This window comes from Blennius ocellaris, assembly GCF_963422515.1.
Source record: "Blennius ocellaris genome assembly, chromosome: 19".
Taxonomy (NCBI): domain Eukaryota; kingdom Metazoa; phylum Chordata; class Actinopteri; order Blenniiformes; family Blenniidae; genus Blennius; species Blennius ocellaris.
The window spans coordinates 12002869-12030119 of NC_137668.1; the positions used below are offsets into that span (position 1 = coordinate 12002869).

Consider the following 27251-nt stretch of genomic DNA (forward strand, 5'->3'; position numbering starts at 1 on the left):
TGTGTGTTCTGGAGCATCCTTGGCAACAGCATGGGGAGCTGTCAAAACAAACTGTATATTGACAGGCTGATATGCTGCTTGATGTGGACTTCCTTCAGACCAATTGTTTTAAAGATGAAGTAACTCGCCTTATGGCTTTATTCATATTCTATCTTCTATCTTCTTCTATCTATCTATCTTATTCTATCTTCTATTCCCAATCACAGCCAAATGGTATGACTACAGAAAGAACACATTTCCACAACTTTCAGGTTTGAACTTTTTAGTTGCAAGTCCATAACAAAGCTGTTGCTTGTCCTGGGATGTACGTATATAGACAACGATGATTCAAACTAAATTGCTCTAAGTAAATACAGTGGGATGTCTCTTGTTTGAAATAATTACATACATTTGCAGACTTTATAGATGCAGAAAAAACAATACAAATTAATTATAGTATATTACAAGTGTATCTTTCTACCAGTAATACGAGGCTGCAGATAGATCTGTGGAGGAGTAAAGTACTTGATAATGCACACATCCTTCCTTACGAAATTGAACAGAACAAAACTGCATTGAAAACAATATATGTTTACATATACGAGCCTCCATATGTATGTATATATGATTACAGAAATGTTTTGAGTATTTAGAAGCTCCTGGCTGGGAACACACAACTCTAAACAGTTATCTGGAATATTTGCACAGAACTATTTACTATTAAATGTGTCAGTAGTGATATTTCTATCAGTAAATTGTATTAATAAATTATTTACTCGGTATTTCTCTTCCCTATGTATATTAGATATATACATAGAAAGAAAATATATTCTTAAAAGAGGAATAAAAAAAGAAGCCCTTTATTTAATTCAAGCGTAGTCTTTTGTCAGTCGCGTTAGAAGCATGTAAATAACAACCAAATATAGGTAATGCACTTTGAATAATCCCAAAGATTTTATTTTCTGTTTTTCGAAAGCTTTTCATTTAGTGCAGCTTTGCTCTGGTCAAATCTCACCCTAATCCACTCTGCAGATCAAATATTACAGGCCTGGTTGTAAACAAATCCTGGGCTCGTCTGTCCAGTAAACAAAGTGATTTTTAAACGGGTGCAGTTGGATATAGCATCGCTAATATGCTGATACTTCTTTGCTGCCTCCATGTCTTCAGTGTGCGAGAATCTCGCAGATTGAGTAAAATCGAGCTTGATCCAAACTTTCAAACCATGTGGAACCAAAATGGAACGTCGCCGCGTGCCGTCCAATCAGACCCCCCCACCCCGGCCTCTCTGTGCGTCATTACGCACTTCCGGTCCTCCGCGAAGTTTCCCCCTCTTCTCACCATCGCGCCGTGACGGCGATGTTTTGGTGAGAAAAAAAAATACGGCGTCGAAAAGGGACGTAAACACGTTTAAAACATGTCATTTCGACCGAGCGGGACTTAAAGGCGGCGTGGCTGTGGAGCGAGGGTTCGTCTTGCGGTGAAGGTTTCGGCCTCTCTACACGTATTCCTCCGCATGTCCGCTTTCTTCGTACATGGTCTCCGGCGAGCGTTGTCTGGCGGCGGGCGACGGGTTCTTGACGAATAACATGAAGGAGATGATCGGCGGGTGCTGCGTGTGCTCTGACGAGCGTGGCTGGGCCGAAAACCCACTGGTGTACTGTGACGGACACGGTTGCAACGTCGCCGTGCATCAAGGTAAGCTGGCGCCGCGGCTAAGGAGTTAGCTTTTTTTAGCTCACGGGGCTAGTTAGCGTTATCTCGCTGGAAGGTTACGGAGCCTCCTCCTCCTCAGCTTGCCCTCGCCAAGGCCAGGCCGAGGTCAGGCTCCACACATGCGAACGCGCAGCTTTCATTTGGTCCGTGTGCTTCTGCCCTAAACGATAGTTGACAGCGGCTTTATGTTCAAATCTCTCCGCGCGCCGTGCTATTTTCTCGCTTGTCAGACGCTGTCATGTGAGTTTACAGTGAGCGGAGGGTCGCCTCACGTCCAAAAAAAACGTGGATTTAAAGTGGGACGCGCCGATCGACAACTCTTGACAAATACGAGCTGACTTTATTATGAGACGAGCGTGTGTAAAAGCACTTGGTTATAGAGCTAAAGTTGTAGATGCAGCCTCGCTGTGTGGGACTTTTTTGCATGCGGCTCAACGTGCTTCTCTCACAACAACACAGGTCACCCAGGATGACTCGTCCTGACGCTCAGTGTTTATATATGTTCAAGAGCAGGTCATGTGTCTCTTTGGCAAAGAGGCAGACGAGCTATTTGAAATGTCAGCAACTTTCAACTCGTGCTGGTGCATTGTTTTATAATGGCACTTAGCCAAACTAGTAAACTTAGTGACTATACCAGATCCAAGCCATAGTGGTGTCTGTATGATCTATGGCAGATGTTAGATTGTTGTGTAGTCTTATTGCAAGCTGCATTGAAATGTGAGCTGCTCAAGTGACCTGCATCTAAGATTATGTCTGTTGTAAACAGTGACAGATTTTCTGTGTGATATTTTAAGGCCTCCGTGGCGTCATACTTTAAGGGCAAACATGCTGCACCGAAGATAATTAAAGCCCCCCTGCCAATGTTTATTAACAAAAACATTACTCAATCACAGTTTCCTTGCATAAACATATCCAGTAACTTTAATAACAATATATTAACAGGTTAATGAATGACTATATTCACCTAAATGCACCATTGAAAACCATGGAAAGGCGACACTGATATCTAACTGTATCCCAAATTCAAGACAATTGTCACTGTTATTATAGTTTTACTAACAGAGAGTTGTCGAGGCGTCACTTTCGGTTGGGGGATGTCCCTTTAGGGCAAAACAAACATCAACAACAGAATTGTCAATAGTCGCTTTCTGTCACCAGGTTGTTCACTTTGTGTCACACTGGTTTAGTAAGATTGTTGGCCAAAACTCGAAACTGACACCCGAGTTGAATGCGCCCTACCTCGTTGCTCACTTATGCATTCAAGCCTTACTGTGAGAATGTTTTTGCAAAACTGTGCTGAAACCATGTGACTTGAGGAGTGAAAGGCTTGATCCAACATTGGCTTGAAGTGAAACACTGTGGCGGGCAGGGAAATTTGGACAGCACAATAAAGCGTCGTCATGTTTTGTTTTTTTCTTTTGCATTTCTGGATGCAACAAATTTGGATGCAATTAAGAGGAATTTGGGCATCAAATAGAGGATGAGGCTTTTTGAACATTCCACTTTATTTGGCAGCAGGAGGCATCCTTGAAAATAGCAAAATGTTGAACCGGCACTTGATTTGCTTTCATAAATCCAACATGTGCTCCGTTCAATTTGTGGAAAAGATGTCTGATGAAATGACTCCCCCCTCCCCTCCATAATGTGCCCTTCAATTTACACGGAAACAAGTGGAGCTGTCGTCATTTAAGGTTAATTTGCTATCATTTTGCTAATTTCACCCACTCAAGATTCAGCTGCGCTATATGTGGCCCCTGAACTATGTCGAGTTTGACAACCTTGATTTAAATGGAAGTCAGTCACTGCTTGTGCTCCCTTGTTTCTGCCCACCCTGGTTGAATAAAATGGTTTGTCCACTATATTGAAGTCACCAAAAAGCGCATATGAACTGTCAACAAACGTACAAGTCAGTTGGGTGAATTGCAGTCACCTTCAGTATTTAGTGTAGAACATAGTTTAATTACCGAAATACAATGTCATATGTTGAATGTGTTGTGGCTCCTACCCAACATGCAAACCTCACCATTGGTGATAGACGTGAAACGATTTGAATAAATAATAGTTTGAACTCTCCCGTTCATCCTAATGTGCTTCTCCACATTATCAAGCAGACGTTCCGCCTCATGCTCAGGCTCAGGCCACATTGACGCCTCACTGGCTCCAAACATGGTGGTTGATTTTAATGTAATTTTAATCAGATTACTACACTTGGCAAGGATTTAGCAAGTGACTATTAAATTTGGGGGCTTCAGAAATATCCTGTTCACCAATCCCATCCCCGTCTGTCTCATATGATTGGAAAGCGTCGCTTTGTAAAGTTGTGACACAAAAAAACAAGTGAAAGATTTGACATGAAACGACAGGAGGCTCAGACATATAAAAACCAATGATGTTTTTGGCTGAGCGACTTGATGTTTTTCCTGATTGCCAGTCCCTTCATTAGAACTGTAAAACCTCTGGGTGTTTTGTTCTCAGAAATCTGGATTATAGCCATTTATTCCAGTGGATTATAGGCCCTTGTGAGAGCAGAGATAATCTCAAAATGTGTCGAGGTAGGCTATTTAGGGTGACGCCGTCCCTTTAAGGAGAGCGCCACCGCTCCTTGTATCGGTTAAACCTCATGTCCACGTTCATGCTATTGAGCATTACTGACCCGGGTAATAGTTTAAAGATCACTTCAAAATGAAATGTGGGACAGAGAGAGTCATTTTTACAAACATCAGTATATTTAATAAAATATTAAACCACAAGCATTGTCATGATTTCTACAGACTTTTTTTTTTTTTCACTTGTTCAACCAGAAAAGAACATTTTCATCATATTGGATTGCAAAATCTGGCAGCTTTTACAGCTTGTAAACATCCCTTTTAATGTGCTCATAGTTTATACAACACTTATTTAGCTACACACTTTGCATCAGTCACTCCTGCAATAGCAGTTCAGCCGCTTTATTTATGTGGTTTTCTTTCATGTCTGCCTCATCCACAGGGGGTCGGTTTCTATTTTAGAAGTGTCATTGTGTTTGTTGGCTTATAATCTAGTCATACATTACAATTTATTTCGATTTTATAGAGGGATAATTGTCCATGTGGCATCCGCACTGGGTGTGAAGTGGAAAAAACTGAAATTAAGTGTAGAAAGTCATAGTTCATGAAAAAAAAAGTGACTTGGCATAAGACAAAAGTGCAACCCTGCCCTGCCAATTTTAGGCTCATCTGGCCGATCACAGGTGGGAAGGAAGTCCCTTTTGCTGAGCAGGAGTGTAGAAATTGCTGTCAGACAAGAAATCAAAATGTAGACTGATTATTGGCTCTGGATCAAAACGTACCTCCGAAAACCAAAGTTGAAGCCATAGTGAGGTTACTTTGGTCTGAAACCTCGCAAATCTTTTTAGAGGGAAGTTAAACTCTCTTGTGGTTCCGGGGCCACAAACGGCCCAATTTCATCTCAAGTGGACGGGGACACAAATTAAGGCTGCTCGATTAATTGAATTTTAATCGTGATTATGGTACTGGCTTTTTTTTTTTTCTCACAAACTAGGTGACTGAGCAACTTGGTTCAGTGAATGCAGACACAGGGAGAACATGCAAACATGCATTTGTAACAGTAACACACCTCGCTCATGAAATATTAATGATAAAACTTGTGACATGTTTTAATTTAGTGAGACTTCCACTTGTTATTGCATTTTAACCAGCTCATACTTTGTTTCCTAAATAATCTGATTATTTGTTCGGATTGTCTCCCTCTCTTTGTGGACATAACATATTTTTATTATGCACTTTACTTTTCCTTCTTTTGCACGCGTGTGCGAGAAAAGCGTTAAAACACGGTCAGCAGTGTCAACGCAACTGAAAAGGCTGAGCAGAAGTTGTCGTCATTGTGAAACAGCTGGAGCACAGCAGTCTTGTGGGACCATCTGTGACCCTGGTTCTGCAGCATTTACACAGCAAACACTGCAGTGTACGTTCGCAGTTGACAATAACCCCTTGACCTTTGAATATAAATATGTCGGCAAGTGCACGTAAACATTGTGTCCGACTTTAAGCTGGCAATCCTCGCCCATTTTGTTTATCATAAAGAAGCAGATCTTCTCATTCCTTTTATTGTTGATGACATTCATGGTTGGTCAGTGATTTTTTTTTTTTCCCACTTTCCTAAATGTCGCATGTGACATTAACACCGGACGGGGATGTAAACATGAACAGCACTAAGTCGGTGTTATCGCGCTTTCTATGTGGCACGTGCTAAATTTCTCAGTAGGCGATATGTGATATTTATAAAGATGCTATCTTGTATTTTCATTTTTTCTGCCGTTAGTTTGTGTGTGGACGAGGTTCTGCTTTTAGTCCATAAATGTATTATGTGGCGTAAAGTGTCGTCTGTGTCGGGGTTAAGATAACTGATGCTTTTCCCTCTTTTGTCTCCTGTCCCCTCAGCGTGCTATGGCATTGTCCAGGTGCCCACCGGTCCCTGGTTCTGCAGAAAGTGTGAATCTCAGGAGAGAGCAGCCCGTGTGGTGAGTCGCTCGATCCCTCAATCCCTCCAGCCGTTCATCATTCATGAGTTGACTCCTGGAATAGCGGGACTGTCTGGCAAAGGCGGCTGACCGCATGTGGCATTGTTCAAATCGCCGCCAAAAAAGATTGGCACCGATAAAAGCCCCTACAAATAAACCAGTTCAAGTTCCTTGATGCGTCTGTATGTATGAATGGAAACGCCAGTTATGTGTCCTGGTTAAATTGTGTTTTGTTTGTTTTCTCGTTTTCTTAGTTTGTGCCCCATATAACATTTTGATTAAATAGTGGAAAGGACTGAATATAAGATGATCCTCCTTTTTCAAGGTCCCTGTTTGGATAAAAGTAATTGTAACAGATTGACTTTATACAGTGGTTTGTCAGGCGCGCGCCTGACGTTTGCGCCGTTCAGTCAAGTGTCCATGGTCGCCATTCAACACTAGCGCGTCTGTCCTGTTTCTGAAAGCCCTGTGCTGTTGTGCTACACTCGGTATATCACCAGAAGCTAAATATTAGACCACAAATATAAGATGTCCTCGTTTTTCATGACCTATTTCCAGGAATTAAAGAAGCCTGCTATATATTTTCGGCCCAATATGGTAATTCACATTAATGTAACGGTCACAAAAACACTTCTAATATTGTTCATTCCAAGTTTGCTCAAAGGGTGAAGCAGCAGCTTAACTGTGTTTCCGTGTTAAGAAAACTCCTTAGCAAATGCAATGTGATCCCAGCGCTGTAGTTTCATGTTAAATGACCAATAAATCTTGTTTTCTGTTGATTATTAAACCAATTTGACCACTCACTTACCCTGAAGGTGATTCTGGTGCTCAATAACTGGAACTAAAGCAACGGTGGAGGTTTTGATGAGGATAACATTAACTTGGAAAGGTAATTTATTATTGAAGGGATTACCTTGATTTTTATTAATTTTCACGAAGCCCATGTCTGTTGCAGTTCTATACCCTAAAGGAGACTCTTTTCACTGTGCTATTAAATCGCCACCTCAACATATATGGCCTTCTCCATCAAATATAAAATAAACAAAATTCTATCAGTTATAGAGCATAATAAAACACAACATAGTCTTTATTTTGTTTATTTGCCTTATTTAAAAAAAAAAAAAGAAGAAGAAAAATCATTAACATGTTGATTATCCCGTGAAATCCAACAAAACAGCCAGAAAAGGCCAATATGTTGGATATATGTATCTTCTCATGATGTAGCTGCTCACAATGAACCCTGACAGGCACAGTAATCTAAACGGACTTTATTGAAAGATGCTTTGTTGAGATTCTTTGTTTGCCCCCCCCCCCCTCCGAGAGGGAATGAAACATACTATTTATTACACAGTGACCACGTCGGTGCTTAGGTTATTAGTGAGGCGTGAACGTCTGCTTGTATTGATTACTTCACTATGTGTATGGTTTCATTTTAAAGTCTCTGGACGGGCTGCCGCTTCAAAGGCACTGTGATGGGAGAAAAATAAATTACAGGTTTGTTCAGACCTGTTTGCAACTGCAGCTTTGTGAAACGTAACCGTCTGCACCAGCAGGATCGTCCTCCTCGTGCGCTTTTGTCCTTCCCGTCATTCCTGTCGTTCGGCTTCCAAAGCAAGTAGCCGTACCGCCGTCACATTTCCTCAGAAAATTCCCCGGCCCCGATTCAAATCCTTTAGAAAGACAAGCGTGTGGCATGTCGAACACGATCAAACTCGTCTTTTAACGACGCTGTCGATTTAAAGACTCATAACTAGTTCTGCAGACAGATACACCAGAGAGATGAGCTCTGTTTTGTTTTTTTGTTTTTTTTTAATTGCCGCAAATTTTGCAAGCTGCCGACGCGAGAATAGACTGTAACGGGAGCCGTGTGTGTCCAGTGGCTGCTGCAGGACACTCGGACTCGCCCGCTCTCCACGCGTCTCTGAATCCTGACGCTTAACAGTCCTCTATGTGAAAGTCGGTGCAAGAGGCTCAACTCAATATGACCCCGGCAGACTTCTAAGGAGCTGTCCAGGTTTTGTCGGGGCATAATTTACTGTAATGAGGCTGTTGATTCAGGTGCTACAAAGACCTGCGACTGTGTGGACGTGGTAATAACAAGCTGGAGCCGTTGATACACTCAATGGCTTCTTTCTTTCTATATAGTTTATCTGTTGATTTTCCTAACATAGGCGGAAATACTCTCAAAAAAGTCCGATATAAAGACGCCATCAAGTCGTATGTCCGATGCACACTTTGTAACAATGGATATAAAATGTAACAATCTCTAAAATTAAGTCATTCTTAAAGCAGAGGCTAAAGTAATTCCTGTTATTAATATAATAGTACTGCTATTTCTTTAATAATGTTATCTATATGTCTTATATTTATTATATATTGTTTAGCTTGGTGCCATGTTGAACTCCACTGTATTGTATTTATATATTCTGTCTACTTGACCCTTTAGACCACATCTTTAATTTAATTTAATTTAAAGTATACCAGGATTTTTTTGTGGAATAAATGGTTGGAATTGACAAAAAAAAAAAAATGCTAGTTTGGAGAAAAGTTGTCATTTTTCAGAACAATCCTGTTTAAAGTGTTATGCAAGAATCTCAGTTCCCCTTTTTAGATTTATTGAAAGTTGTATCACGTTGCGAGAAAAAAAAAATCTTTGAATTGAGACGGTTGTAAGTTAGATATTATTATTATTATACACTTATTTGCTCTCTGTTATTTTTTGGTCGTCGTTGGGGGAAATTACAATAAAAAGCGACAACTTCTACATAATTATGAGAAACTTTTGCACAAAGTCAGACGTAGCAGCTCTGCTTTTCATTTGGACCCAGAAACGGATTGTTGGTACGTCGGGGGGCTATTTTAAATGCGTCCAGACAACAAATGAACTACTTGCTTTTCTTATTAATTCACATGGGATTGTAGTTAGCAAAACACACACCGGAAAGGGGTTTTAAGCAAGAAACGTAAAAACACTTCCAGACAGGATAAAACCGATGCGGCTGCACTGCAAGTGAAAACCTCTGCTCATCCCCATGGTTACAGGTCGGCGCATCAAAAATGCTGGTTACATGGAAAACGCAGCGCTCACCCCAACAAAGACCTGCTACTTTTCAGTCCGTGCCCACTATCTCTATAATTTTGACTCACCATAGGAGTTTTGTTTTACTCAAGTGCAAGTTTTCTTTTATTTATTTATTTTTTTCTAAGTGGCAGAAATGGGCTCTCATAGCAAACTGTTTTATCTTGGCCCCTCAAATTAGTCTTTGCCAGCAGAATGAACTGTTTTATTCGTTCTGTAATCTGATCCGACTTGATGTGACAACTATTTAAAAGGAGGAAAATTAGGAGTGTTTTGGAAAATATCTGAAGTTTTATGCCGGAAGAATGTCTTTGTACCAAAAAGCCAAAACGTAATAGGCCGTTACCAACTTTTGCACAGAGAATAAATACGCGGTTGTTTATGATAGAAGCTTTTCATTAATTCATTAAACGTTTGCAGAATTCACTCCTGCTTCTCTACTCTAAAATAATAATAATCCGTCTGTTGTCTGAACAAAAATGAGGGACTCTTCCATCTTCGTATCGAAATTTCAACGTGGAATGAAGGTAAATCACGACAGTAACATTGTCGGCCTGAATTCTGCCCAAAGAATTGAGTGAAATTAACCAGAAATGGAACTTGAACCAAATTTCCCCATGCTCACGTGTCCCTTTAAGTGAAGATTGTGGCAGCGTGAGCGGGTTCCCGCTTCCTTCACGCTCCGCGATCCAGGGGTGAGACATGAAGTTAAAAAGAGCTCCGCCAGCTTGTTTGTGAGTTGAGGATGAGCCGAGTTGTCAGAACAAGAGCACCAGAAATAATTGCCCGAGGACTCGACATGTGCCTGTGATACACGCACACACGCACACACGCACACACGCACACACGCACACACACACACACACACACACACACACACACACACACACACACACACACACACACACACACACACACACACACACACACACACACACACACACAGATAAGATTGTGGAAAGAGGCAGCCCTGGGTGTCAGATAGCGAGGGTGTTTTCCCAGACAGTTTCTGGCCGTGTGCCCAAGTCTGGGGCGACTGGCCAGTTCGTCTCACACTCCATCATATTTGTCATACGTGCGTGTTTACCACGCTCCACGTCGGCCAGGTCGACCCGTTGTTCCTGACCTCAATGTTTCCTCTCTTGCCCACAGAGATGTGAGCTCTGTCCCCACAAAGATGGAGCCCTCAAGAGGACAGACAACGGAGGTAGACTCCTTCTCTGACACACACACACACACACACACACACACACACACACACACACACACACACACACACACACACACACACACACACATCTGTGGTTCGCCTCTTGTGTATTTTGTCATTAATTGCGTGTCACCAGCAAGTTTAAGGGGTGTGAGCGTGCTGGGAGAGTTATGTTGCTGTTTGTTGTGTGTGCTGCCTCTCTGTACCGTCCTTGCCAGTCTGTTTTATGAGTGTGTGTGTATGTTTATGAGGGGGCGGGCCAGGATGGGTATAGTGCATGGCCTGTGAGGAGTCTCCTCTTTGGGTTCATTTGGAGGTCAGCTTGGTGGAGACTGTAAATATTCTGTGTGTGTGTGTGTGTGTGTGTGTGTGTGTGTGTGTGTGTGTGTGTGTGTGTGTGTGTGTGTGTGTGTGTGTGTGTGTGTGTGTGTGTGTGTGTGTGTTTTAGTCGGCCAGGGAGAGGCACAGCTGTGGGATTGTGTCCAGGCCTGCAGGGAGGCATCAGGACAACACTAACACACACCGTTTTACTACTTTCTCTTTTATTTTACCCTTCCCATGACCCCTCTCTCTCTCTCTCTCTCGCTCTCTCTTCCTCTCTCTCTCTCCTCTCTTTCCTCCCATTTCTCTGTCACCATCTCTTTTCCCAGACTCCGCTTCTCCTCTTCTTGTCAGTTCCTCTTCACTTGTTGATCTGTGTGGTACTTGCTGTTATTTCAGGTGGGACAGTAATAAAGGGGACCAAAGGGAACTGTCTGAAATGGGTATTTGATCCAGCATTTTAACAAATTGCCGGCCGAGAATAAAGAAGAGCCATGGACATGTAGAAATAAAGTCTACATCTGACTGCCCAGACCTCTTTGTCCACCATCACAGCTTAAGTTGAAAAATTGCAGCGCACGTCCAGGAAATCTGCATACTAAAAGATTTTTTACGTCATCAAAAGTCATTAAGAAGAAATACTCGTATGGCGACGCGACGACGATTTTAAATGAGCGCAAGGACAACATTGAGTACGAGTTAGTTATTTCACCTGTCGTGTCACGATTTAACTAATCGGTCACTATAAACAGCCCACAGGCCTTCGCTTCATAAGACATCAACCAAATCTTAAGTTGTATCTTAACATTTGAGATTCTGATAACCTTTTGCAGAGAGGGACGTCAGCAGAACGATGGCTTTTTTTTGGGGGGGGGGGGGGGGGGGGGGGGGTAAAAGTGTGAATGCTCTGTTTGAGGAGGAACGTTGTGCCACTTTTATAGTCCTGTTTTATAGGCCTCTTCCAGATTCTTGGAGGGACTTCAAAACAACAACATGCCCCCCGTTTTACACCCCGCTCCCTCCCCTCCGCCCCGCCCTCTGCCCTCCTCCTCCCCCTGTCCCGCTCGCCAGGTCAAAGGCAGGTCAGGGGTTCAACTGTAAGTTTAAGCCTGTTTTTGTTTCCACTCTGGGGGGGGGGACAGACACCTCCAGTGTGGCGGGAGACTCCCACCTCCATTTGACCTCCCGTTCACCTCCTCCTGCTCCTCCTCAGCCCGTCGTCAATTCTGCTGCCAGTCCACCATGGCCTGCTGTCATTCCACTGCCCCCGGTTTTTCTTCGCTGACAGGCAGCTGTGTGTGAAGTGCTGGGAAGCAGTAAAGCGCTTCTTAAGTACACCCGTTTGCAAATTAAAAGTGTTGGAGATTCAACATTTCACAACTTGCTGTTTTGGTGTGTTTTTGTATTTTTTTGATATGTAAATGTAACCACATCTGTAATCTGACCCCAAAAAAAACCTAAAAATAGATGAGTCCTATTATTAGCTTTGGCCTACTTTCCTCACTCTGACAATATTCACGACACAAAAGTTACTTTTGGGTGGCCTTTTTTTTCTCTCCCACTTTTACTGCATTAATATCAGTTTAAATCTCGGAAGCTGATGAAGAAAAACCACGCATCCATTCGGAGCGCAGTATTAACGTTGAGCATCTGCACCATGTTCGATTTAAATCTTGTTTCGCGAGTAGCTCCCCCCCACCCCCAACCCCGTGCACAAAAAAAAAAGTACCTCAGGATTTCATTTTATCCGTCTTAAACCTCTCAAAGATTTTCGGCACGATAACATTTGCGAGGAACAAATCAGCGAGTGGTTGACATGCTTCAATTCAGCACACATTTTATTGCTTTTTTTTTCTTCTCCGGGACTTTTAACAGGTGGTTAACATTTCTGTGTGTACGCTGTGAAATGTTACCACAAACCTGACTGATAGTTCGTCTTTGTGCGTCTTTGCAGGCTGGGCCCATGTGGTTTGTGCCCTTTACATACCTGAGGTAGAGTTTGCTAATGTCTCAACTATGGAGCCAATAGTCCTCCAGTCTGTGCCGCATGACCGCTATAACAAGGTAACAAAATCATTCCCGGCGTGTTGGGCGCGAGACGTGTTCCTGAACTGGGATGGACTCGTTTAACTGTGTGTGTGTGTCTTGTTTCTAGACATGCTATATCTGCGAGGACCAGGGCAGAGAGAGTAAAGCAGCCACTGGAGCCTGTATGACCTGCAACAAGCATGGCTGCAGACAGGCATTTCACGTAACATGGTGAGACAAGTTCACGTTACATTAACCTCATTTGACAAAGACTGACTTTGTGTCACCCGATCTTCACTCGGATTTCCCGACTTCTGGGTCCGGATACACTGTCGAGCGAAGCCAATCCGATATATCTTGAGATTGTCATGGATTCCTGCAATATAAAGCCTCAACTGCAATTTTTATGCAATATTATAGCCAACAAGAGACCATTATCCACACGTAACTGCTGGTTTTGTTCTACTTAATACGCCGAGGTTTGACAACTGACAATAACACACAGCAGGAAAACCACAATGTCTCCGCCGCTTACAATTCCTCCCGTGTACAAGTCGCATTTCTTCATTACATTTTTTTTTTTCACCCCCCTCCACCACAGTGCCCAGTTTGCAGGGCTGTTATGTGAGGAACAAGGATCAGATGCAGACAATGTCAAATATTGTGGATATTGCAAATACCATCACAGCAAATTGGTAAGTGTCCCCTCACATTTCTGTCCTATCATTTAACACAGCGTAACTCTTCAGTACTCGAAGCCGTCGCCTCGTGGGCAATCTGTACTTTTCTACTCAACCTAATAAACGTAAGGATGTGTTTTTAACCTGTTTATGGAAATGTGGGTACAATTTAGATCTCCTAATGTCTAACATGACTAATTGTGTTTCATGTGATCGTGTAACCAACCTGACTGCATTCATAGATTTAAAAGTTGTTCGTTAACAAGTTTGATAAGAAGTTGTTTTGTTTCTTTCGTTCCACTACCAAGCTGGACTAACTTTGTAGATGACACACACACACTTACGCGCACACACACACACACACACACACTGCTCTCTGAGAAGTGACCTGCCATTTCTTCATGTTTCTGTTCACCCCCTCGTATCTTCACATTCCACATTCAAGTCTTTCTACTTGGACTCTCTCTCTCTCTCTCTCTCTCTCTCTGTCTCTGTCTCTGTCTCTCTGTCTCTCTGTCTCTCTGTCTCTCTGTCTCTCTGTCTCTGTCTCTGTCTCTGTCTCTGTCTCTCTCTGTCTCTGTGTCTGTCTCTCTGTCTGTCTCATCACGGGATCAGTGAATCCATTCCCACACCCCTCGCTACTCTTCCACCACTACACACACCCCTGTCCATCTATTCTCTTCCCTCTGCCATGATCATTTCATGCTCATCCCCAACTTCTCTTTAGCACCGCCCCCTCCATCCTGTCATCTTTCAGTTTTACACTGGTCACATTGGGCAGCGTTTGGAGGAGCTGGACGAGGATGTTTGAGTCTGTATTTCCCTGCAGAATCAAACAGGACAACCTCACTCTTTTTTTTTACACAACATCAAGTGAAAACTACACTCCCCTTGTGTTTTTTTTTTTTTTTCCCTGTTTGTGTGACAACAGTGTTTTGAGTTGGACGACAGGTTTCTGAGAGGAACGTTTTCAAGATGCCCCCTTCTCTTTGAAATGCCTCGTTCTGGCACATGGTCACGGCGGTGTAATTTTCAGTAGTTTTCTGCGCATGTACTCCAGTACCGTCAGTGAAGCGCAGTGTCCTGTTTGTGCTGCTCACTCATTTGAATTTAAAACGGCCTTTTCCACAAAATGTGACATTTACTGCACCATCAATTGCAGTGCAAAGTAAATGCACTTCAAGCCCATGTGCTTGTTTCATACAGAAAATCGTTCCATCCGTATGTAACTTTGCTGTAATGAATAAAACTGGGCTGTTTCTCCTAGATAATTCTTGTGTGAACAGCTTCACTTTGTGCTTTTGAATTCAAACCGACACAAATAAAAGATTTATTGAAGAATGCTATTATAACCCGTATGCAGATGCAGAAAAAAAAAATTATATGTAACAGCCGGGTTCACGGAAGAGATGTGCTTTAAATCCAGACTTTGACTGAAGCGATCACCTGTCGCGATGCTCTCGGTTAACTCCGGGGCACATGCAGCACGTCTGCGTTCAACACCGCATCAGCTGCAGGGAGGAGAGCCGATGAAAGAACACGGCCGGACTATTCTGCAATTGTGGCATGACAGCAACGGGCTTTATGTTGGCGGCACACAGACACACATGACATTTTGCGACGTTAACAAACGCTGATGGAAAAACTCACGCTGCTCCATTGATTACATTGACCGCGTATGAATTGCTTTGGATGCTGGGGCATAATGTCATTAGCCAGGGACTGTATGGATGACAGGAGTGTACGAGAGGGAATCGATGGTGAAGAAAGCCATGTTGTTCACTGAATGGGCTTCGTGAAATGTCACTTGATGAATGTTCACACCATGTTAGCGACATGTGATATTTGGCCGGACTAAGTAGCCAAATGTAATTTTGAACTTATATTATCCTCCTTTAGTCACGACGACAGTGATTTCTTTTTCTTTTCTTTTTTGATAGAGGTGGATTTGTGTCATTTTATTTCTCGGTAATGTAAATGTCTGGATTAGATTTTTGTTGGTTGCGTTTTTACTTTGTAAACTACACTCGAGATGGATTTCTGGAATTCTAACTGGGCTGTAAAATGTTTTCGGAGCTTCAACCTGTCAGTTTTTCTCGGGTCACAAGGTTAAGCTGGATTGTGTGCAGATCCAGATTGAGACTATTTAGAGGTTTCTCGCGTGATGAATGTATCCTACGGTGCTCCATGGAGGCTCGCTGTGTTAGATTAAAATTGAGCACCAAAAGAAATGCGACCTCAGGTCATGGATCTTTGCTTTTCAAGACAAACCTGGTGTGCTGAGTTTGTGTTTAAATCCTGTGTTATTAGCAGTGTTGGTGTGCCAGCTGAGGAAAATGACTCTTTTTTTTTTTAAATGGTTTAAGTAGTTTTGTACAGTAGATTGACAGTGAAATAGGAATTTGAGTTTGAAAGTGGTTCTCATTTTCATAAATTACCTTTTGCCACTCTGGTTTATTCTTGTTTACACCATCTTTTCTGTGTTTTCATTTTAACAAATGCTCATGAATGTTTTATTTATTTTTTTAATTGTTTTGAAAATTTTGAGTTATTCTCAGTTAATTTTTTTTGTTTTCCAGCTTAAGTTTCTTTATTTAAATTTTTTTTTAATAGACTCTCTTTGTCTACTTTTAGCTTTAAATAAGAAAGAAAAAGAATTGTGGACTTTATCCAGTAACCTGGAGTTCCTCTTTACCTTTTTTAGCGAAGGAGCAGGGGCCGTGGTAGTAGAACTCAAAGCTTAAGTGACTCTTCCTCTCAGTGTATGGATAGAACCACAGACAAGGACATGAAGGTAAGACAGTCCTCAGATCTTGTCCTCTCTATTGCCTTCCACCCACGACCGCGACTCCACCAGAAACATACCCTCTCACTGTTCCACGCTCACACTGTGAAGGGACGGACGCCTCCAGAACGAGAAAGACAAAGACAGCAGGACGTTATGTTGTCCAGCCTCAAGATCTTTTATTTGACGAACCAAAGAAAGTCGCCAAAAAATGGGGTGTGTGGATTATAGATGGTATTGCAGAGTGACGCTTAGAGGAAAACAGAAATATCTAGACATGTGGGCTGATGTCCTCAAAATTCATATTTAATCTTTTTTTGTTGTTGTCAATGCTGTTCTAAAGTGGAGGTTAAAAGCATAGATATTCTTCTCTTTATCGCAGAGTAATTAATTCTCAACAAGTTTGGGAAAAGCTCTCAATAGGATGTCCAGATCAGCGCTGCAATCGTACGTTGTGGCGACGGTCGTCCACCTGTGACCACCAGCTGATCACAGACCTGAATGAATATGCGATCCGTGTGAGTTAATAAGTCATGGCTGTTAGCCGAGCATGTAATCATGGGCTGTGTGAAATCAGGATTTACAGGATATGCCGACTCATCAGTTCCACTTTTCCGTTTTTTTTTTTTTTCCCCCAGCACATGACAGAGCGAGACAAGCTAACCTTGGATTTATAGCTAAATATGAATCGGGATTGGATGCTTCTCGGCTCGTGTCTAATGCCCCCCCCCCCAAATACGTCCGTCCCTTTACAGTTGAGCTGTTTAGAGAACTGAGAGTCTTTCTGTTCACTGCCATTGATTCTCCCACCAAACACTTTCCAATGGTGTGTCCCGTTTGGATGGCACTTTGAAAATGCATCCATCCTCACTCTGTTGGTTGTAATGAGAAAAAGTGCCTCCCCCCCCCCCCCCCCCCCCCCCTTAATTATGTCACATAATATTTGGGCTGGTTGGTGTTTTTTCATCACGGGTGATTTTCACATGGTCTGTTTATTATGATTAACACTGCAACAAAAAGAATAAAAGACAGAATATCCAGAAAAGTTAAAAAAAAGAAAAAAACAAACAACTCACTAATATTCTGTCTTTTATTCTCAGATATTTAGCATCACATGTACAATAGACACACAAAGAAAGAGTAGGACAAGCAAAACGGTATGCCAAACATTTAAATCTCCAAGTAACCTGATGTAGGAATTCAGTCTAAACAATGATCGGCGAGTCATTGAGATGTAAGGTGGTGCAGAATGTTTTTTAATAATGCAGAGGATACACCAGTTATTCAAAAAGAATGGGGGGGGGGGGAAGGCAAATGAATGAAAACAGAACAAGGCCCACATTTCTATTTAATGAAAGTTACTCATTAAGTCCATGTTGCATTGATTTCTTCTTTCTCTAAAGTAAAGTAAGTTCCTCCACGCCATTGATCCGTTTAATAATCCCCAGCCAACGGTCTCATTGTGGTCAGTTCACAATGGCCAAAAACCGAGACTGAAACATTGTGCAGCCCAGGATTCACCTTAACTATCAGTGTGTTTTCAAACCCACAGCGTTGAACTAGTTTTTGTGAAAAAGGGGAAAATATCAAGATATCCAAATAAAGAGTTTATTTCTACTAATGTCATGAAAATGGCGAGAAGCACGTCTTTGAATTGACATTCGGGAAAATATGTTGACATGTCATGCGTCTCATGTCACTGCAGGTTCCTTATTTTAAGGCTGCATAAAATAGATGGATGCATGTTGAAAGCGCGTCTCGGCCCCGATGTTTCACCTTGACATGCTAAAATCCGAGGAATTCGGTTTCCACATTAAGCCTCTTTTTGTCAACTGAATGGCAAAAAAAAAAGTAATTATATCACTGACACATATTGAAATGCTCATATTCTAATGAGATGCTGTTTATTATTTTTTTTTAAAAGGTGTTTATGCAGGCAGCTTGGTGGAGGTGTTTTTGTAATGTGCCTAAAATGCTTTTAGTTCCCTCTTCTTTCAGTTTTCACTGCGTCTTTTGCTGGAATGATGTGAAATGTGTGTTTCGCAGATTTCTTTCCTTGATTTGTCTGCAAAGCAGTCAGTAATAGCTCAATTGATTGTGTGTGTGTGTGTGTGTGCGTGTGTGTGTGTGCGTGTGTGCGTGTGTGCGTGTGTGTGTGTCACTGCCCTGCTTTTGTTGATGCTGCCTGATTAGCATTAGAGTACCCCCCCCCTCGTCTTGCACGTACACACACTCCATCCCCATTCCTGGGTCAGAGATCAGTTTGCTCAGTTGTGTGTGTGTGGGTTTGGGTGAGTGTGTGTGTGTGCAAGCGCATGCATTTGTTATGTGGTTTGGAGGCTCACATCTATACCAACCTCCTGCTAGACCCTGCAGTCAACCTACAGCAGGGACTTAAATATCCCCCACACACCGGCCGCTTAGAGAAGAGCTGCAGGAGAAAACACACACACACACACACACACACACACACACACACACACACACACACACACACACACACACACACACACACACACACACACACACACACACACACACACACACACACACACACACACACACACACACACACACACACACACACACACACACACACACACACACACACACACACACACACACACACACACACACACAAATGGTTGGTCAGGAATCCTGCAGGAAACGGCACAGGGGAATTCCTGCCAGGCCAAGCCGGATTATTTTCCCCTTTACTTCCTGTTCCTCCCTTTCTGCCGGTCTTCCCTCTTCCTCCGCACCCCCCCCCCCCGCTCCCGTCTGCAACCCCCACTTGTCGTCCTCCTGAGGCTATTGTGTTGAATTGTGGGGCATTTAGAATATGTGCCGTATCAGGTCATTAACAGACAACATTTGTCTTTACATTTTACGTGATAAATAACATTTTAATTGAATGTAATATCTCGATAATGGGCGGTGGTTTAAAAAAAGAAAAAGAAAAAAAAGGTGCCTAATCCTATTCTTTTGTAGGGTGTTAACTGCATCACAGTGATTCAATGGGTCAAATACATAACTAATATTTATATAGTGCTTTAAAATCCAGTTAATTTACGGCTTCAGTGTATTAAATATACTTTTTTGTATGATATACTTCTAAAAAAAAAATTATTTTATATTGTCTGTTCAATAAAACATGAAGTTTACAAAAAAAAATTACTAATTTTTTCTGGGGGAGAATGCACAAAAATACTGTGGATTTGAGACAAAATTTCTGTGTTTCTCCAAGAACATTGCATTTTTAATAATGTAATGAAATGTCAATGCCAGTATTGATTTAAAAAAAAACCCACACAATTCCATTTTCTCTTTGTAATCATCCAAAATCTTTCTGTTTTTGGTGCATTTAGTCGTTCAGAATCATGTCGATACACACAATTGCAACAATTCAAAAGTTTTATTTTAACGTAGGAAAACTGAACGAATAGCTTTGAATAATTATAAGAAGTTGGAGAATAATTGTTCTCCTGATCTGCTCTGTTCTTAAAATAGCTTGCTCCTCAATTTAGTCAATGAATTAACCCACAGCTGGAAGCAAATCTTTAACCCTTTATTAGGCAGGAGTGCATGTTTTTTTTTTTTTTTATAAAGAACTATTAATAGTAAATGAAAGCCAGGCTACTAAGTATAGATTATAAATGAGGTCCTTTATTTGTTAATGCCACATGGCAGTAAAGAAACGTTAAACACAAGCGTGTGTTTTCCTCGCAGATTTAATTGGATGAAAATATTACAACGGTGCTTATATTTTCCTACATCCTAACACCATTGTTTGTAAATGAATGTATCTTTTTGTGGGCTTATATGTGCATGTAAAGGATTACAAATAGAGATACTTCGAGGTCGGTGATGGGGGGGGGGTTATATGTCCGTTCCCTCTTCAGAGGCCCACATTCAGCGTTCGACATAGACGGAGAGGATTTCAGCCCGTTTGTTGAATTGCTCATTGTTCGCGGGTTTGTTGATAAATAGACGCAGTCATCATTGCCGACCACCGCTCATATTTACCCCACACAGTCTCAAAGGCCACTCGGACATGTCAAATGATCGGGCCGCTAATGGTCAGCAGCAGAGAGGGAGAGGGCGAGAGCAGGGGACATGCTGAAAGGCTTTGTCCCCTGCCTGTATAATCAATTGACCTGATTGATAAGAGTGTGTCAGGGTTACATTGTGTGTGTGTTTTGTTTCCCACGCCCATTGCTCTCTCTCTCTCTCTCTCTCTCTCTCTCTCACCGTGTGTGTGTGGTGTGTGTGTGTTCGCGCGCTATCCGACCCTCTCGGCTCGGCTTCTGTCCATCAGCACCTTCCTCAGGAATGTTAATGAAAAACAACAAGGGAATCCCAAAGAATTTACCTCTTCGTCACTCTCCCTCTCTCCACTATCATAACTCACTGCTGCTGAAGAGGAAGCTGTTAACCTAATTTGCTTACTCGGCAAAATCGCTTTCGCTAAAGTAGGTAGGAACTCCCGAAATTGTCTCAAAGCTACATATTTCCCACAACGCCTTCCTAATTTATATACCGTTTCTCTAAATTGTTTTCGCTCCACTTTTATTTATTGTGTCCCACAATTCTCACATTAAGAACGACACTGGTTCATCGGGTGGCGTCGACAGCGACGTCAAACACAGGAAAAAGGACTGCGCTGCAGTCTCTGGCTAACTTTCACACACACACACACACACACACACACACAAAAAGGCAAGAATGTATAAAATGGCAATTTCTAATAGAAATAGAAATATCTGGTCATATAGATTCAGAAGAAGCAGTAACTTGTGTCCTTATTTTCTAATGTGCCAGTCAATATTTTAAACTGCAATAAAATTAAATGTAATTGCATATAATTGTAGAATTAATCAATTTGCCAAATAGAGGAACTGTTGGCTGGATTAGTCTTTTCAAACAGTTAGTTGTGGTTACCTGTCTTCTGCTCAGAATGTTCCGCCTTTCTTTATTTCCCCCCAAAAACATGGAGATGTAAAAGATTGACATAAATTAGATTTGGTATACATCAACAAAGACATTGGGGTATTAGAAAGAAATCTAGTTTTTCTCATAATAGCTGTCATTTAAATAAAATAAAAAAAAGAAATAAAAAAAATCAATGGATACAATAGGGTTTGGGCGACTCTTGCTTCAGGTGTTTTGACGTTGATTTGTTGATGGCAACACCTCAATTTGTTGTTTGTTCGCTATTAATAAACCTCCTGAAAGGTTTCAATGTGAGCTGGACTCGGGCAGCTCTGTAAGCTGCATGCGGCTCCTCAAGCTCTTTATTGTGGCCCCCTGTTGCTTTCACCAAATTACATGTAAATAAGTTGCTTTAATTTTGTTGCACTCAAACGATCTTTCACTGGGAACTTTCATCTTGCTCTTAGAGGGACAAAATGTAGTGCTTAAATTAAATAATTCAATATATCCATGTCTTTTTTATGCCACTTCATCCAACTTGGTTGCAGGCTTTTCTGTCTTTCAGAATATGAGCGACCTTTGCTAAACTAACCATGGTTCAATTAAAGAAAAATATCTTCCTATTAAAGGGACTGAATAAATTATTGCAGCGAGAAAGTGTTAAACAAATAAAAGAATTGCAGTGTTTAAAAACTAAACATATTTGTTTTTCTCCAGCTCCAACGTTAACCAAAGTTTGACTACATATTGTAAAAGTATATAGGAATTTCTATCTTTTGTCTTTGTTTCAGATCATAGGTTTGTTTGGAGTGTCATAATGTCTGAGGGGAAATGAGAGCGGCTCTTGTGGTTAAGATTGCGAGGTCTTGCTCTACACACGTGTTTCCTAAACTATTACGATCCATAGGTGATAGAGTAACATTCCTACCAATGTTGTGAATTGGTTTTCAATATTAAACTAATTAAAACGTTTAAAAAAAAAAATGTCTCTCAGTAGTTAATGTAGTCATGTCTTATTTCAGTCTAGTTTGTTTTTTTAGGATTTAAAAAAAAGAAGAAAAAAAAAGTTTGTAAACCCCTGAACTGATAAATACTGTAAATAAAATCTAATCTGCGTCTACATGACATTGATGCCAGACTTTTTCCCCCCCCCTTTTGTTAGCGTACTGCCAGCTACGTCGGGAGCCCAGATATAAAACGTCATGACGAAAGGCTCGGTGTTGCAAAATCTCCTTGAAAGAAAGACAATTTGACAAAACGCTTTAAACTCTGCAACTTTTTTTCGCCCATGTAATTAACAAAATCATCAGTAAAGAGCTGAGCTGAGGTTCTCACAGCTCACGTTTTTCCTTCGTCGCTGAAACTTTATGACAAGTTCAGCAATAACATCAATACTATTATTTTTAAAAAGTTGAGCGCGTCCTCAGAACGTGTGGAGCCGGAACGAGCAGGGAGGTGACGGCGGTGCTGGTGAGGTCTGTTAACCGCCACTCGTTTAAGGAAGTCTGGCGAAACTGTCACAAGCAATGGGTCCCCAACGGAACCCCGGAAGGAAACAGGGGGCGGATGGGGAGGGGGGGGTGGGGGTTCTGATGTCTCAGAGTTGTCATGACGCTGAGCATCATAGGCATGTTGAGTCCCATGTCGTCTCTGAGCATCGCTGCATATTTTCACTGCCTGTCTCTTAAGAGTGTGTGTGTGTGTGTGTGTGTGTGTGTGTGTGTGTGTGTGTGTGTGTGTGTGTGTGTGTGTGTGTGTGTGTGTGTGTGTGTGTGTGTGTTTTCGTGTTCCCGTGTGCATACGCGCCACAAGCAGGAAGGTGTCAAGGTGCGGGGCGCGTGCGTGAGGTGTAAATGTGCTGGCACCCTTTTCGCTACCCCCGGGGGATGCGAAAGGAGGGTGGCAGCGTGTGTGTGTGTGTGTGTGTGTGTGTTGGCAAGGGTGTAAATTGAGCTGTGATGGTCCAAGAAAAAGGATATGATTGGATGAAATGACGAGACCTTGCTCTCTTCAGCAGACGGCACTTAGATGCACTCTGCTCGGCACCGCAGCATGCTAAATTCCTGTTCCCTCTTGCCCCTTTTTATCCGTCCTCCATCTCCCTTTGTTTTTTGTGGATCTCCAGGCTTTCATCTCAGATTGAGCCTTTGAAATGGAGTGCTTTTTCCTTCCTCTCTCTCTCACGTTCTCTCACCCAGACACACACACTCTCTCCTCATCTTCTGTGTTTATATCCTAATAACTTGTACCTTAGTTTTCTTTTATTTCTTCCCGAGAATGCTCGCGCACGGTTTTCCCCGTCTCGGTTTCAATATTTTCCACATGCTTTCTACACCCCACATGTCTTTATAAACACAAACCCCCCCCCCAAAAAAACATTTTGTGTCCTTATATCTTCCTTGTCTTCACTCGGTTTTCCCTTTCCTTTTTTTTTTTTTTTCCCCAAAAACTATTCATGTTTAGAAACACAAGGAGCGAGACAGGCACAAACCCAAACACAAAAAAAGCTCTATGGACATGTCGCCCTCCCTCGTCCTTCCCAACATCCTGGTCCCAGACAAGGTGAGAAGCCCTCCTCTCGTCTTTGTTTTGCTTCATCACAGTTGAACGCGTTAATCATTACATCAGGAGTGGCCGGATAAGTAATGTTAGTTTGATTTATCGTTGATCTCCCTGCATCCCTCACACATCCTCTCCTCCCGCCGGCTCCTCTGCATTTGTCTTGATAATTTTCTTCTCATGGTTCCTGTCCTCCCTTTTCTCTCAATCTTTTCTTTTTTTTTTCATTGCTTGTCCTTGTCCTTGTTTTTCTTTTGTTTCTTTTTTTCTCTCAAAAATATTCTCCTTCCAGACCTACAACACTGGTAACTCAGGGGGAGGCGTCGCCTCTCTGCCGGCGTCCTCGCAGAAGCGACTGGAGGACAGCGCGGCTCGTTTCACCACCGCCAACTTTCAGGAAGTGTCGTCGTCCCACTCCGGCGGCGGCCCCAAGGACGCCCTGGCGGTCGAGGCGTCGAAGGCGGCGTCCGAGGTGAAGAACAAGAAGAACAGCGGCGGCGGCGGCGGCCACGTGGTGGGACAGAGGGGCGGCCGAAAGTCTCTCACCTCCTCAGGGAAACCCCTCCCCTCTGCCGTGGTCACCATGGCAACCTCCTCTACATCTGTCTCTGCTTCCACCGGGCCTTTCCATCAAGGTGAATAAGATGGCTGCAAATGGGCCTGTATGCTAATTTCTCCACACAACCAGGAATCAACCCCGCGGTTAGGGGAGAAAAAAAAAAAATGGGAAGGCAGTGACAAACCATCAGTGTCACCGCTCTGTGTTAATAAAACCCAAATAAGCATGAGATTTGTGTGTGTGTGTGTGTGTGTGTGTGTGTGTGTGTGTGTGTGTGTGCGCGCATATGTGCATGTGCTGCGTCATCGACCAGATCGAGCGCAGACTGCAGACTTTCTATGTGCGGCCGTGATAAGAGTGTTTCGTCTCGACTGCCCCGTGGCTCCTGTAATCTGGAACCTTGTCTGGGAAAAGACCAGCACACACAAGCGCAGGTGGAAGGGGCATGTTGGGGGGCGCGGGGGGGGGGTCATGACCTGAATGGAGACAGTGTTCTCTCAAAGAGCTTGTGTATCTTGTACATTTTACCTTGAAGCTCTTGTCAGGTTTGCGGTTGTTTGTGTGGAAATGGTGCGTATCTCGGAGTGTTTTCAAGGTACTTCCTCTCGATACACTGGAGGACGACGCGATGAGGGAGGGCCGACCGGAGAGCAGATAGCGAGCGGCCAGGGCCGATTAAAAAAAAGCTTATTGTGGCTATCTTGTTTCTGCCGCTCCGACGATAACAGCACAGACGAGTATGGAAACTGTTAACAACCGTTATGTCTGTTCTGCGTATGTTAATTTCTTTTCTCTTTCCATGTCTCTCCCTCATCAACGCTATCTCCACTCCTTTTCTTTCTCGTCTGTCTGTCCTTCATCCCCCCCCCCCCAGGCCTCTTGTTGACCAGTGCCAGCAAGACGCCCTCTGTCCCATCCTCGTCAGACTTTTTAAGCTTCTCCGACTCCTCGTTGCGTCCCGGGGGTGGAACTACCTTCTCCTCCCCTCCGTCTTTCAGCAGCTGCCTCGTGAAGCCGAGCTCCGAGGGCGGTGCCTCCGAGGGCACCACCACTCTCTTTGGTTCCCTTATGTCGGCTACGACAGCGTCCGCAGGTGCTATACTTTGTGCTTTTATTCCGTGGTTATAGCATCACAGCAGTCAATTCTTAGGAAAAAAAATAAACAAGCAATTAATTTATTAACCTTATACATTAACCTTTAGGCGTATTACCTATTAAAATCATGTTTGTTGACCAGGTTTTGGAAAACTGTCCAATCATTAAAACCAATATTTTTCCCTGAATGCCACTACATGTGACCACGGTTGCAAGCCGCGCAGCACAGGCTTGTATTTAGTCACTGAAAATAAAGGCGTAGACAGAAGTTCAGAGGGTTTTCCTTGGTTTGTAAAGACTAAATCTCAAGTGTGGTTTTGCATTTACTTTTTTTTACGAGAGTCTTGAGAAAGGCCGATCCAAAATGGCTGCTGGCATGCGGCACACGCAGAGGGAAAGCTGCTGTTAAAGGAGTAATCTTCCTTTACAAAGCGGTCAAACATGTTTGCGGCAACCTTTTATGAGTTGCAAAAATAAAGTCCCTTGTTTCAGACTGAGTGTAATCTCGCGTTGCATATTGTATTTAGTTGAGAGGAACTACATGTACACTGTTTATGTAGTTGAATGATGCTGATACATTTGACTCTATTACAATAATTTTTTTTGAATAACGAACCAGACTAACATATTACAAATACTCATTGTAATTGAGTTATTTTGTCATTTATTTCGAAGTAGGTAATTTCAATCATACTTGACTTTAATTTGCTCATTCTAATATACTGTCCTACTTTATTGTCACACGTCACTGTTAATACTTCTGTTTGATTTGATCTTCAATTCTGTATCCAATCAGTTTATTCTTTTTAATAGACACATTGAATGCTTTATATCTATTGTTAATAACCACAGCGTAATTATGACCCACTTTTTATTTGCCCTCTGTGGAAAATCCTATTAAAAAAAAAAAAAAAATCTTCTTAGTAACTATTTACGTCAGTATGTAATAACATCAGGTGAAGTATTGTAGCCGTATTCAACATTTTAAATATAAAATAAAGGAAATTATAATCGGTTGGGTTTAACAAGAATACTTGCAACTAATCCTTTTTGGTTTTGATGAGTGTTTTTTTGTTTTGTTTTCAACCTTCTGCTCACAAGAAAACAAACTTTCTCTTTGAACTTGTGTTTCTTCTCTTCCTGTTGGCGCAGTGGGCGGAAAGCTGTATGAGAACTCCCACAGTCACGCGGCGACCGAGACGCCCGGCCTCGTCGGTTCCACCGGCTACAAACGGCCGCAGCCCTCCAGCACGGGTCTGGGCATCGGCGTGGCGGCGGCGGCGGCGGCAGGAGGAGGGGAGGACGGGGTGAAGAAGAAAAAGAAGGGCAACTGGCGCAACCGATTCGGACCTTGCTTCACCACGGACGTGAAGCCCCCCGAGCCGGTGGCCTCCCTGACGCTCCCCGCCGCCTCCACGACCAACACCGCCTCTTCCTCCTCCGCCTCGGCCACGGCCTCCCCTTCCGCCGCTCCCGCCGCCGCGCTCTCGGGTCGGCCGGGCCTGGTGTCCAGCAGTGGATTAGGCGCCGGAGTGGGAGGAGGAGGAGGAGGAGGAGGGGAACGGGGGCTGGGGGTCATGGGCGTCAGCGGTGGGATTCAGAAGTCCCCGTCACTCCTCAGGAATGGAAGTCTGCAGAGCAACAGCGGCTCTACGACCGGCGGCTCAGGTGAGGAGGGCAACACGGACGCGACGCAACAAACAACAGGGGGGGGTTCCACAATGGGGCGGAGTTATAGGCTGGGCTTTCCCGGGAAATGATCTCCTGTGTTGCTACACTTGGAATTAAAAAA

General features: G+C 42.9%; 1 protein-coding gene across 1 annotated transcript in view; it reads left to right on the top strand.

Annotated features, from left to right (window-relative positions):
* Window positions 1-1371: 1371 nt before the first annotated feature.
* The window catches only part of mllt10 (MLLT10 histone lysine methyltransferase DOT1L cofactor), a 45746-nt gene continuing 19866 nt past the window's right edge, over window positions 1372-27251 (top strand). The window contains 10 exon segments of the mRNA XM_080515448.1: window positions 1372-1674; window positions 6132-6211; window positions 10443-10497; window positions 12776-12885; window positions 12977-13080; window positions 13451-13544; window positions 23710-23808; window positions 24098-24440; window positions 25239-25457; window positions 26612-27127. Coding sequence (XP_080371574.1) covers window positions 1512-1674; window positions 6132-6211; window positions 10443-10497; window positions 12776-12885; window positions 12977-13080; window positions 13451-13544; window positions 23710-23808; window positions 24098-24440; window positions 25239-25457; window positions 26612-27127 — 1783 coding nt within the window. The 5' untranslated portion in view covers window positions 1372-1511.